Source organism: Schistocerca nitens, chromosome 3 (genome assembly GCF_023898315.1).
Source record: "Schistocerca nitens isolate TAMUIC-IGC-003100 chromosome 3, iqSchNite1.1, whole genome shotgun sequence".
NCBI classification, from domain to species: domain Eukaryota; kingdom Metazoa; phylum Arthropoda; class Insecta; order Orthoptera; family Acrididae; genus Schistocerca; species Schistocerca nitens.
Window position 1 is genome coordinate 946,366,159 of NC_064616.1, and position 14,351 is coordinate 946,380,509.

Consider the following 14,351-nt stretch of genomic DNA (forward strand, 5'->3'; position numbering starts at 1 on the left):
CATGCATACATACATAAATTGCAACCCATCATACAGTGTGTAGTCTAGGGTACCCAGTACCATTGCTAGTCATTGCCTTTGGTGTTCCATTCACAAACAAAGTGAGAAAAAATGGACTACACTCTAGAGGAATACCTTCAGAACATATTTTTCATTACTAGATGGGCATTCTGTTAGTAAAAGGGAGACTGGCCTTTCAGACCATGATGCACAAATTTTAACACTTAATGGCTTTTGTACTCAAACAGATGTCACATATAATTATAAATTATGTAGGAAAGTTAGTGCAATGGCAATAGAGTGTTTTTTAAACCTCGTCAATGAACAAGAGTGGCAGGATATTTATAGTACTGATAATATAGATGACAAATACAGTGCTATCCTTAACACATTTCTCATGCTCTTTGAGAGTTGCTTTCCATTATAACATTCTAAAGTGGGTACTAGCAGTAAAAGGCAGCCTGGGTGGCTGACTACTGGGATAAGGATATCGTGTGGAACAAAGACAATGTTGGAAGTAGTGACAATCAAGATACATTTGCCCATTACAGACAGCATTGTAAGGTGCTTAAAAATTTTAGTAAGAAGGCAAGTGGTGTGCAAATAGAATAGCTAATTCACAGGATAAAATTAAAACCATAAGGTCAGTTGTGAAGGAAGTGTCTGGTCAGCAGCACAAGGTCGATGATATAAAGTCAGTTTGTAGTACACTCTGCTGCAGAGTGAAAATCTCATTCTGGAAAAATATTTCTGTTACTGATAAATCAGATATATGTACAGTCGTTGGCAATCATTTTCTGAGCATTGCTTGTGAATTCATTAAAAATTTAGTTTCTATAGGGAATCAAATAACTTTCTTGCAAAATGCCTTGCCGAGACTGATGTCTGAAATACTCTTCTGTGGTACTGAGAAGGGGGAGATTGAGTCAATAATTAAATCACTGAAGACTAAGGACTTTCATGGCTGTGATGGAGTGCCTAGCAGAATATTAAAGTACTGTGCTGCACATGTTAGCCCTGTACTTAGCCATATTTGTACTTATTCGTTTAGTAATGGTCAGTTTCCTGATCGATTAAAGTACTTAGTAGTAAAGCCGCTTTATAAAGAGGGATAAAGAGATAATGTAGACAATTTTAGATATATTTCTATGCTATCGGTGTTTGCTAAAGTTATTGAATAGGCTGTGTATGTAAGGATAATTGATCATTTTATATCACCATAATTTGCTATCAAATGTACAGTTCAGCTTTAGAAACCACTGAACAACTGAAAATGCTATATTCTCTTTTCTCTGTGAGGTACTGGATGGGTTAAAAAAAAAGGTTTCAAACACTAGGCATATTTTTTGATTCAACTAAGGCGTTTGGTGGTGTTCATCAAAAAATATTGCTCCAGAAGTTGGACCATTATGGAATACAGGGAGTAGCTCACAATTGGTTCACCTTTTACTTTAATAGCAGACAGCAAAAGATCACTATTCACAGTGTTGAGGATGGCTGTGATGTAGGGTCTGAGTGGGGTACAGTCCAGTGGGGAGTGCTCCAGGGGTCAGTGTTGGGACCACTCCCATTTCTTATTTATGTAAATGGTATGCCCTCTAGTACTACGAGTAACTCTAAAATATTTCTGTTTGTGGTAGTAAATGATGTTGTGTGAAACACTGGCTCAGTTTCAAACAGTGCAGTTCATGACGTAAGTTCATGGATTGTAGAAAATAAACTAACACTAAATCACTGTGAGGCCCAGTTTTTACATTTTCTGACACATAATTCAACAAAACCCAATATTTTAATTTCACAGAATGGGCATATGATTAGTGAAACTGAACAGTTCAAATTCGTTGGTGTTCACATAGACAGTAAACTGTTCAGGATCTTGTTCAAAGACTTAATGTTGCTATTTTTACTACTTGAACGGTATCTGAAGTAAGTGATTGTTCGACATGAAAATTAGTCTGATTTGCTTATTTTCATTTGTTTACGTCATATGGTATTATATTTTGGGGTAACTCTTCCTATTCTAAAAGGGTATTTTTGGCTCAGAAATGGGCAGTTTGGTTAATAAGTGGTGTAGGTTCACAAACCTCTTGTGGCCCCTATTCATTTGTATCAGTATTTTGACATTGGCATCTCAATGTACATATTCATTACTGTCGTTTCTTGTTAACAATATCAGCTTATTCCCAAGAATAAGCTTTCACTCTGTAAATACTCGGCAGAAATCCAACCTGCATTTATATCAGACTTCCTTAACTCTTGTGCAGAAAGGTGTGTGGTATACTCCTGCATTCATTTTCAATAAGCTACCACAAGAATTAAAAAATCTTAGCAGTAATCCACATGCTTTCAAATCAAAACTGAAGAGTTTCCTCATGGGTCACTCCTTCTATTCTGTTGAGTAGGTCCTTAAAAAAATAAGCTAATTCTTATGTTATAGTGTTGACTGCATTTACTGAAACTTACGGCTTGACTTTTTGTGGGTTCACAAACATTTCATATTTATTTGTTATCACTTTTATATTGTAATTTCATGTAATGACACATTCCATGACCTTTGAGATTTGCTCCTCAATTTGGTCCTGTGGAACTTGATGAGTAAATAAATAAATAACTTAAATCTATGTTTGATGATAACAAATTTCTCTTCTTCAGAAAGTCTTTCTTCCATTGCCAACCTACATTTTATAGCCTCTCTATTTTGGCCATCATCAGTTATTTTACTTCCCACATGGGAAAACTCATGTACTGCATTTTGTTATTGCTTCCTGATCTACTCCTAATTCTCTCAGCATAGCATGATTTAATTCAACTACATGCCCTTATCCTTGTTTGGCTTTTGTTGGCATTCATCTCATATCTTCTTTTCAAGACATTGTCCATTCCATTCAGCTGCTATTCCTAGTCCTTTGCTGTCTCTTACAGAATTATAGTGCCTACACCTATATCTATATATGTACATCACAAGACACCATACAGTGCATAGTGGAGGGTACCTGCACCTTTACTAGTCATTTTCTTTCCTGTTACAGTAAACAGTGCCATGGAAAAATGGCTGTTTGTCTGCCTCTGTACAATCCCTAATTGCTCTTACGTTACCTTCATGGTGCTTACAAAAAACTTATGTTGGCAGCAGCAGAATCATCCAGCAGTCAGCTTAAAATGCCAGTTCTCTAAATTTTCTCAATAAAGTTCCTTGAAAAGAAACTCGCTTTCCCTGCAAGGATTCCCATTTGAATTCCCAAAGCATCTCTGTAATACTTGTGTGTTGTTTGTACCTGCTGGAAACAAATCTAGCAGCCCACCTCTGAATTGCTTTGACATCTTCCTTTAACCTGACCTGGTGGGGCTCCCAAACAGTTGAAAATGGGTCACACTAGTGTCCCATATGTGGTCTCCTTTATGGATGAGCCACACTTTTCCAAAATTCTTCCAATAAACTGAAACTGACCTTTCACCATTCCTACTACAATCCTTACATACTCATTCCATTTCCTATCGCTTTGCAGTGCTATGTCTAGATATTTCATTGATATGTCTGTGTCAACCAGCACACTACTAATGCTGTATCTGCTCATTATAGGTTTTTTTCCTATTTATTTGCATCAACTTACATTTTTGTACATTTAGAGCTAGTTGCCATTCAATACACCAATTAGAAATTTTGTTTAAGTCATGTTGTAGACTCCTACAGCCACTCAACAACAATACCTTCCTGTACACCATTGCATCATCAGCAAACAGCTGCAAACTGGTGCTCAAACCATCTGCCTGATCATTCTTTTACATGGAAAATAATAGCAGTCCTATCACACTTCCCTGGGGCACTCCAGACAATACCCTTGTATCTGATGAACATTCACTATTGAGTACAACATAATGGGTTCTTTGAGTCACTCCCATATCTAGAAACCCTTTCCATGTATTCATACCTTTGTTAACAATCTACTTTGGAACACTGTATCAAATGCTTTTTGGAAATCTAGGAGTCCGACTGTTGTCCTTCATCAATAGTTCACAGGCTATCATGTGAGAAAATTGCAAGCAAAGTTTTACTTTACTGATGATTTCTGAAACCCTGCTGATTTGTGGATAAAAGCCTTTCTGTCCCAAGGAAATTTATTATACTTGTATTCAGAATGTTTTCAGAATCCTACACCAAACCAATGTTAAGAATATTGGTTTGTAAGGTACATTCTTTGCCCTTCTTATATACAGGAGTCACCTGTGCTTTTGTCCTGTTGTTTGGGACCTGGCACTGGGTGAGAGATTTGTGATAAATGCAAGTTACTTAAGTGACCAATGCCATAGTGTACTCTTTGGTCACAGGTGTCAGAGGGATGCCTTTTTTAGGATAGGGAAGGGGGAAAGAAAACGAGTTTTAAGAGAGATTGGCAGACACACTCAGTTTGAGAAAACAGATGAACAGGAGTCAGATTGTATCATACAGCCTCCATTTAAACAGTGTTTAACAGAAAGTAATCAGAAACTGCCAGTTCATCTTCGCCAAAGCAGTTACAATCCCATTAGTATGCAGTATCTGTTATCTTTATTACACCAGAACATTCCGGGACTTAGAAATAAAGTTGATGAACTACTCATTTGTATCGATGAAATGAATTCATCTAACCAAATTGACATAATCTGCCTCTCTGAACATCAAGTGACCACTGATATAGATATGTTAGACGTTTCAGGATTTAAGCTAGCTTCCTACTTCTGCAGAGTAGATATGGATGGAGGAGGAGTTGCCACATTTATCAAAAACTGCCATAAATTCAAGAACATTGAGATTAATAAATTCTGTTTAGAGCAGCATCTAGAAGCATGTGCAACAGAAGTAGAGTTCCATAACAGATCCTATATAATAACAACTATTTACCAAGCACCTGCAGGAAATTATAATCTATTCTTAGATCATCTAGAAGCTCTTTTGGGTTATTTCACAGGAAGAAACAAAGAAATTTTGATTGCTGGTGACTTTAATACAGATTTTCTAATGCAATCTTCCAGTAAACATTCACTGCAGTTAGTAATGTTGTCTTTCAATCTAACTCACACTGTAAACTTTCCAACTAGGATCACTAAATCTTCAAGGACAGCCATTGATAACATTTTTATAGACAAATCAAAGGAACAAAATCATATCATAAAACCTGTTATAAATGGACTATCAGATCATGACATGCTGCTCCTTGTTTTAGATGTAAATTCTAAGCAGATTATCAAGACTGCTAAATCTGAGTACAGGAGAGTAGTCAATCAACCAAAACTTGAGTGTTTTAGAAAACTGCTCAAAGATATGAACTGGAAAGATGTTTATAGTGCTCATGACATGAATGAAAAATATAACACATTCATGAACAATGTCAGTACCATGTTTGAAAACTGTTTTCCTCTAAAAGTTACTCAAATTAAACAGAAGTCTATAATAAAACCATGGATTACACAAGGAATAAAGATTTCCTGTAAGACAAAAAGGAAAATGTATCTGTCGACCAAGAATAGCTCCAATGCTGATGATTTAGCTAAATACAAGGAATACTGTAAAACATTAAAAAAAGTAATTCAGACGTCTAAACAATTGCACTACGAGAAGAAGATAGCAATGTCAGTGAACAAAACAAAAACAATATGGGATATAGTGAAAGAGCAGACTGGTAGAACCAGAAAGGAACAGGAGCAAATAGCACTAAGGGTAGATGACACATTAGTAACTGATGGGCATAGTGTGGCAAATCTATTTAACAAGTACTTTATATCCGTTACTGATAGAATGGGACTTTCAGGATCACTAAATAATGCCCTTGAATATCTGAAACTAGCCTTCGCAAATAGCTTCAAGTACATGAATATATCACTCACTTCACCAAAAGAAATAACGTCCATAATAGAATCTTTAAAAACAAAGCATTGTAGTGGGTACGATGAAATATCAACAAAGTTACTTAAGGCATGTTCTTGTGAGTTTAGTACAATTCTAAGTTACTTGTGTAACCAGTCAATTATAACTGGGACATTTCCTGACTGGCTAAAATATGCAGATGTTAAGTCTCTATTCAAGAAAGGGGATAAAGAGATACCATCAAACTACAAACCGATTTCACTTTTGCCAGCATTCTCAAAAATTTTAGAAAAAGTAATGTACAGGCAGCTGCTCAACCATCTGACCACAAATAACATATTATCAAGAACACAGTTTGGAATTCTGAAGGGTTCTGATATCGAGAAGCCTATTTACACCTACAGTGAAAATGTACTTAATTCATTAAATAACAAATTACAAGCAGCAGGTATTTTCTGTGATTTGTCAAAGGCATTTGATTGTGTGAACCACAACATCCTTTTAAGTAAATTAGAATTCTATGGTGTCACGGGCAGTGCTGCAAAATGGTTCAAGTCATACCTCACTAACAGGAAACAGAGGGTGTCAGTGCAAGGGACTAGTGAATTAAGTCATCAGTCATCATCAGAATGGGAAGAAATTACATGTGGTGTCCCACAAGGATCCATCTTAGGGCCATTGCTTTTTCTTGTGTACATTAATGATCTCTCATCAGTTACACTGCCAGAAGCAGAGTTCGTTTTGTTTGCAGATGACACAAGTATTATAATAAATAGTATGTCAAGTGTAGTTCTAGAAAGATCTGCTAATGATATTTTCATGGATATTAATAAATGGTTTAAAGCCAACTCACTGACATTAAACTTCGAAAAGACTCACTATATGCAATTCAGAACCTGTAAGAGGTTTCCACCCAGCATATGCATAAAATACGAAGAAGAGTAGATAGAAGAGGTTGACAGTCTTAAATTCCTGGGATTACAACTTGATAATAAATTCAGTTGGGAAGAGCACACCACAGAACTGCAGAAACGCCTTAACAAATCTGTATTTGCAATTCGAGTGTTAGCAGACATAGGCGACATAAAAATGAAAAAGCTTGCATACTTTGCCTACTTTCATTCCATAATGTCATATGGTATAATATTTTGGGGTAACTCTTCAAGTCAAACAAAAGTTTTCAGAGTCCAAAAACGTGTAATACGTATTATTTGTGGAGTAAATTCACGGACGTCCTGTAGAAACCTCTTCAAAGAACTGGGTATACTAACTACTGCCTCTCAGTATATTTACTCATTAATGAAATTTGTCCTAAATAATATATCTCTTTTTCCAACAAACAGCTCAGTTCATACGTACAATACCAGGAACAAAAATGATCTGCACAAGGACTTAAAAGCACTTACTTTAGATCAAAAAGGGGTCCACTACTCAGGAACACTCATCTTCAATAATTTGCCAGTAAACATAAAAAATTTAGTTACAAATAAAGATCAGTTTAAAAGGAGCCTGAAAGACTTACTAGTGGCCAACTCCTTCTACTCCATTGACGAATTGTTTAATAGAAACAAATGATGTATATATTCATACTATTAGTATTGTTATTTCAGCTTAAAAAAATTGACATGTTCCACATCCACGAGGATCTCCTCAGCATGGATCTATGGAACGAAAACTAATCTAATCTAATCTAATCTTGTAAAATGAAACAGTGATTCTGTCTGGACCTGGTAACTTATTTGCATTCAACTCTTTCAGTTGTTTTTCTACACAAGGGATGCTTATTTCTATCCCCTGTATATGGTAATCAGCGCAATTCTCAAACAATAATATGTCATCAGCAGACTTCAAAGTTGTATTTCTTCTCCCTGAGCTTTGATTTCTTCACCAAATTTGTCTTTGGTTTCATTTATTGCTTGCTCAGTTTACAGATTGAATATCATCAGGGGTAGGCTGCAACCTTGTCTCAGTTGCTTCTCAACCATTGCTTCCTTTTCATGCCCTTTAACTCCCATAAATGCCATCTGGTTTCTGTACAAGTTGTAAATAGCCTTTAGTTCCCTTTATTTTACCCCTGCTACCTTCAGAATTTCAAAGAGTGTATTCCAGTCAACAACACTAAAAGTTTTCTTTAAGTCTTTGCTGTAAATGTACACTGAAGCACCAAATAAACTGGTAAAGGGATGCTTATTCAAATACAGAGATATGTAAACAGGCAGAATATGGGTCTGTGGTCAGCAACACCTATATAAGACAACAAGTGTCTGGTGCAGTTGTTAGGATGATTGCTGCTGCTACAATGGCAAGTTGTTAAGGTTTAAGAGAGTTTGAGCATGGTGTTATAGTCAGTGGATGAGTGATGGGACACAGCATCTCCAGGATAGTAATGAAGTGGGGATTTTCCCATACGAGCATTTCACAAGTGTACCGAGAATATAGGGAATCCAGTAAAACATAAAATTTCTGATATCGCTGCAGCTGGAAAAAAGACCCTGCAAGAACAGGACCAACAACGACTGAAGAGAATCATTCAGTGTGACAGAAGTGCAACCCTTTTGCAAATTGCTGCAGATTTCAACGCTGGACCATCAACAAGTGACAGTGTGTGAACCATTCAACAAAACATCATGAATATAAGCTTTCGGAACCAAAGGGCCTCTCATGTACCCTTGATGACTGCATGACACAAAGCTTTATGCCTTACCTGGGTCCGTCAACACTGACATTGAGCAGTTGATGGCTGGAAATATGTTGCCTGGTCAGACGAGTCTCATTTCAAATTGTATTGAGCAGAAGGACGTGTACCGGTATGGAGACAACCTCACGAATCCATGGACCGTGCATATCAGCAGGGGACTGTTCAAGCTGGTGGAGACCCTGTAGTGGTGTGGGGCATGTGCTGTTGGAGTGATATGGGACTCCTAATATGTCTAGACAGGAGGCAGCTCCTTGTCAGGTGCTGAAGGCCCAAGAGATGTCTTCCAGCTGCTGTGTCATACTCTGCCTTGCGGCATCATGCAGATGTGATATGGAGGGGCATTTATCCAGCACACCACTCTCCCAGATATTTTACAGCTTTTTCAGCCTGTAGAGCCAATAGTACTCACTTGAGTAGATCACCAATTGGCATGAGGAGGATGGGGGTACCCCAACCAGTCCTCCCACCAAGGAAAAATCCTTGGCAGTACCAGGAATCGAGACCATGCCCTCTGCACATCAGTCATTACTATGACCACTCAGCTATGTGGGTAGGTGGAAACAGCACAGTAGATTAACATAAACTGGTGTGCTTTAACTGGTGAGACTTAGCTGTGGCCTGGAGAGGAAGATCATGAATGGACTCCATGTCTAAAAATTCATGATATGAATTTCTTTTAGTTTTACCACTTGCCTAATCCTTTCTCAACATCTTGCTTACTTCATGCATGTTCTGATACTTTTACTAGGAATTCAATTTTTTGTTACCACTCTGTGTTTTCATTTTGCTTTTCTTCTACTCACTCACAACTTCTTCCATTTTATCTTTCTTTCTGTTTTAGGTTTTACTTTCCATTCATTCAAGTTTCTACCACTCCCAAATACCACTGCTTTATTGTCTCTGGTGTTCAACCTCATTTTCTGCTTTCTCTCTCTTTTACTCCTATATCACCTGTGTCTCTCTGGATATGAAAACAATGTAGCTTTGATCACTTAATCTTTTACGACTTACTTTCTGCCCATCTGCTTTGCTCACGTATCCAATTTCAAGTCAATATAATTATAATAACCCATCTACTGTTTGATATATGCTTAGTCTGTTGAGCCATTATAGAGAGTTTGTTTGTGTGTGTGTGTGTGTGTGTGTGTGTGTGTGTGTGTGTGTGTGAGAGAGAGAGAGAGAGAGGAGAGAGAGAGAGACAGACAGACAGGGGCGGGGGGGGGGGGGGGGGAGTGGTGGGTATGGTAGTGGGAGTAGGAATGGGAATATGGCTGCAAATGCACTTGCATATAATTTGTCTTGGTACAACATCTTACCTCTTGATTATGTTTTCTTTCACTTTCAGATTTCTTGTATCAGAGACGAAGTGAGATTGTAGAATCTCCCTATTTCTCCAAATTTGCCAATTTCACACAAGATCTGGACAAAATTTATAAAGACTTGCTGAAAAATGATGCACTTACAAACATAAAAAAGTATTCTTACATAATTTATCAGTTCCTGGAAGATAAATATTTTGCTCTGGTTCCATTTGGTAAGTTATTACCAGACTTTCTAAATTGTTCCAAGAAATTTGATATGTGCTGTGTCTTTCATATTTCTTAATTTTTATTTATTATTGTTTGGTGGCAATGACTTTTCAGTGAGGGCTTAATGAAAGTTCCTGGCAGATTAATACTGTATGCCAGAGCACAAATCTAATCTGCGACCTTTGCCTTTTGTGAATGACTAGGCAAGTGAAATATAATTTATTTTTAATGAAAGTTTTCATATTGTTATGTTAACTGTTAAAAATTTTCATCATATAAAATTCAGAGAGACTGGTCTTTCCAGAAATATGTATGTGAAATATGTCTATGTTTTCTGCTGAATATACTGCGACACATAACTAACTTTTTGCAAGTTTTTCATCATTGTAAACGACATAAAATATAATTATAATAATACTGCAAATACCACAAATTACTTCTTTACCAGGTTGTTGTTAATGTAAGTTGGTAAGCAGTTAGTTCAGGCTGTAATACAGTTGGAGCCAGTTGTCAGGATTGAATAAATGAAGAAAACTATAGGAATATCAGTGTTGGAGTGTTTAGTTCAATAAGTAAAAATAGGAGAATTGCTAAAAAATGCACCATAATCCAAAACTACAATGGACCTAGGACCTCTGTAGAGAATAAGCATGAACAGTAATAGGCATCACCTTCAAAACCTTCAAGTGAAGTATTCATTATGAAAGTACAATTTCCTGCTCTAAGACTTTTCTGATTTGCAAAACTCCTCATTTTGTTGTTGAGGAAAATGCAATGTAAAATTAAATCCTTGAACTAATTTACTTTGTGACAGAGAGCAAGAATCTTACAACATCCTGAACTCATTCATTATTCTGAGAGAATTGCTTGCAAATTGTGTTAATCTGTGTCATTCCCCATGGATATAATATAAAACTTTCCTTACTACAAGGAGTTATTATATGTGTATTGTGACAGCTGTGTAAAAGGAGAAAAGTACTTCAGCATCAAGTGCTTGAATTTGAAGGCATTATATATAGAAAATTAAATCATATGGAATTGGAGCTTGCCATATACTGCTGGCCATCAACACAATTGGTGAAATTATGTCTATGTGTTTGTTGACTGCTAACAATATAATGCTACTATGATTTCAGTATTTTTCTAGAATTAGGTATGGGAGGAAAACTGATTTTACTCCTTTTAAGTGTAACTGCATTAATCCTGAATATTGCTATTTTTCTGATCGTAGATTTCCTTAACTGTTCAATATATTCAAAGATATTTATTTTGAAAACATATGATAATCATGGATTACCATAGCTTGATTACTTGGTATGTACTTACAGATGGAAAGTTGTGCCTTCTTTTCAGGTAAAGAACTTAAACAAGTATTCACTGAAATTATAAATGAATTCAAGGAACTAAGGAAGCTTCAGTCTGTTAACTTTGTGATAGAGAAGACAAATGAACTAACTGAAAAGGTAAGTACATCTGCATAAACTTTACGCACTGTTTGTGGTGCACAGTTCACTATCATATATTATCACAATATTTATTTTTTAGTATCAGTCTAATTTACAAGTTTATTCTAGTTTTATACATGCAGTTTCTATTCACTCCATAACCATCAGTTCACTCTCTTGTACTGTCATGTTTTGGGAGTACAGACTGTTTCTGAGTTAAAATAAAAGTATTTGAAGTGTCCTCTCAAATTCTTTTACTCTTTTATGATAAAGCTGCAGTAGAAATTCATCAGGCTACTGATAGGTTGTTACTGATTTCACTACGCTGCAGTTGATTTGATTTGATGATTGATTGATTTGATTTGATTTGATTTATTTCGTGTTCCATAGGTCCAACTGTGTTGGATACACAAGGACGTGGAACGAGTCAGTTTTTTACAAATACAGTCTGATAATCTAATAGCATATACAGAAATTTGAGTACATAATTATATAAAAATTTATACAGTAAATTCTTTGGGCAGCAATACAGAAAAAGAAAATACATATTTTCTTAGAATCATTAAAACACTACAGAAAACAGATACGGAGCACTCACAGTTACAGAGCTCAGGTTAAATATAATTCATAGTGGCATTATGTCAACTTGTATTATATAATATTAAAATATTACAATTTATTAGTTAAAAATTCATCTAGACTGTAAAAAGCTTTTTCTAGCAAAAATATTTTTAGTGCTTTCTTAAACTCACTCTTGTTATGAATCTCTGTCTTTATTTCGGGAGGAAGAGCATTGAAGAGTTTTGCTCCAGTGTAGTGGACACCCTTTTGTGCCAAGCTCAAATTTCTGAGTTCACTGTGTATGTCATTCTTCCTCCATGTGTTATGCTCGTGATAATTACTGTTTGGTTGAAATATCTCTATATTTTTACAAACAAAACACACGAGAGAAAAAATATATTGGCATGTAGTTGTGTATATTTTAAGATTACGAAAACTATTTCTACAAGAGTCTCTTGGGCGCAATCCACATATAATTCTTAAAGCTCGCTTCTGTGCAATGAACACTTTCCTTGCTAATGGCTGGTTGCCCCAAAAAATAATTCCGTACTCAATGAGACAATGAAAATAGCCATAATATGCCACTTTTGCAGTGTTAGGTTCAACACATGTAGTGACAACCCGTAAAGCATAGGTAGCAGAGCTAAGCCTCTTACAGAGGTCAATAATATGTGAAGACCAGTTCTTTTTCTTGTCAATGTGCACTCCAAGAAATTTTGTTGTTTCCATTCTAACTATTGGTTGATTACCACATGTCACATTTATCTCTCTCTCTTTTTCTGTTTTTGTACAGAATTGAATAAAGCTGATCTTACTGGAATTTAATGAGAGACCATTCACCTTGAACCAATTAACCATATCTGAGAGTATGTGATTAATGAGTTCCTCAAGATTGTTGTCTGTTCTACTGCTCATAAAAATTGTGGTATCATCAGCAAATAATGTAAATTTACACAGCAGGCTTGTACATGATGGTAGATCATTTATAAAAATCGGGAATAATAGTGGCCCAAGAATTGAGCCCTGGGGCACTCCACATGTAATGGAACTCCATTCAGAATCTGAGGAAGTGTCACATACTCCACCCGAGCTATTCAACACAACTTTTTGTTTTCTGTCTTGGAGGTACGACTGTAGCCAATTGCCTGCAACACCACTTATTCCTACTAATTTTGCTTTTTGCAAGAGAATCTGGTGATCAACACAGTCAAACGCTTTGGATAAATCACAGAAGACACCAAGTGCTAGCATTTTTTCATTAAGAGTTTCTAGGACTTCATTTGCAAGTGCGTAGACTGCATCTTCTGTTGAACGGCCCTTTTGAAAGCCAAACTGGCTCTTACTGAGAACTTCGTTCTTCATGAGATGAACAGTAATTCTTACATGTATTAGCTTTTCTAGAATTTTGGAGAAAGCTGTCAGCAAAGAGATAGGTCGATAGTTAGTTAGTTCAGCTTTATCACCCTTTTTGTACAGGGGCTTCACAATGGCATACTTAAGTCTACTGGGAACAACACCTTTCTGAAGGGAAGCATTGAAAATATGACAGAGAATGTCCCTTATCCACACACAAGAATATTTCAATAAATTACTAGATATATTATCAACCCCTGCAGAATTCGTACTTTTTAGAGACATGATGATTTTTTGAATTTCTTCTACAGTAACAGGATTAAGGTGCATTTCTGAAATTTTGTTTGAGTATACGGCTTGACAAAGAGTTACAGCTTCGTCAACATCGGGCTTGCAACCAATCTGTTGAGTTACTGATAGGAAGTGTTTATTAAAAATCTCAGCCACCGTTTTGGGGTTATCTACTAGGATACCTTCATATCTGATATTATTTATATCTTCTTTACTTGTTGTATCTCTTCCTGTTTCTTTTTTTTTTACAATGTTCCAAATTGCTTTTATTTTATTATTAGAATTATCTATTTTCTTCTCATAATAAAGGGCTTTTGATTTCTGTATTAGTTTCTTCAAAATTTTACAGTATATTCTATAGTGTTCCCATTTTTCTACATCTTTACAGAATCTTATTGCAGCATAAGTTTCCCTTTTGGTTTTACATGACTGTTTTATACCTTTTGTAATCCAAGGCTTGCTTACAGAATTGGAGGCCCTGTTTCCGACCCATTTCTTGGGAAATATTTCTTCAAAAAGAGCACAGAATTCATTTATAAAACAGTTAAATTTAGTATCAACATCCTCATGGCTATATACTAAAGACCAATCCATTTGCTGCAACCTGTGGTTGAAAGTTTCTTTCGCCTCTT

At 36.1% G+C, this 14,351-nt stretch overlaps 1 protein-coding gene across 1 annotated transcript in view; it reads left to right on the forward strand.

Annotated features, from left to right (window-relative positions):
• LOC126249021 (uncharacterized) overlaps positions 1–14,351 on the forward strand; it is a 712,654-nt gene that overhangs the window by 555,521 nt on the left and 142,782 nt on the right. The window contains exons 58-59 of the mRNA XM_049950623.1: positions 9,886–10,074; positions 11,423–11,532. Of these exons, the coding sequence (XP_049806580.1) occupies positions 9,886–10,074; positions 11,423–11,532 (299 nt within the window). The remainder of the gene's footprint in view (positions 1–9,885; positions 10,075–11,422; positions 11,533–14,351) is intronic.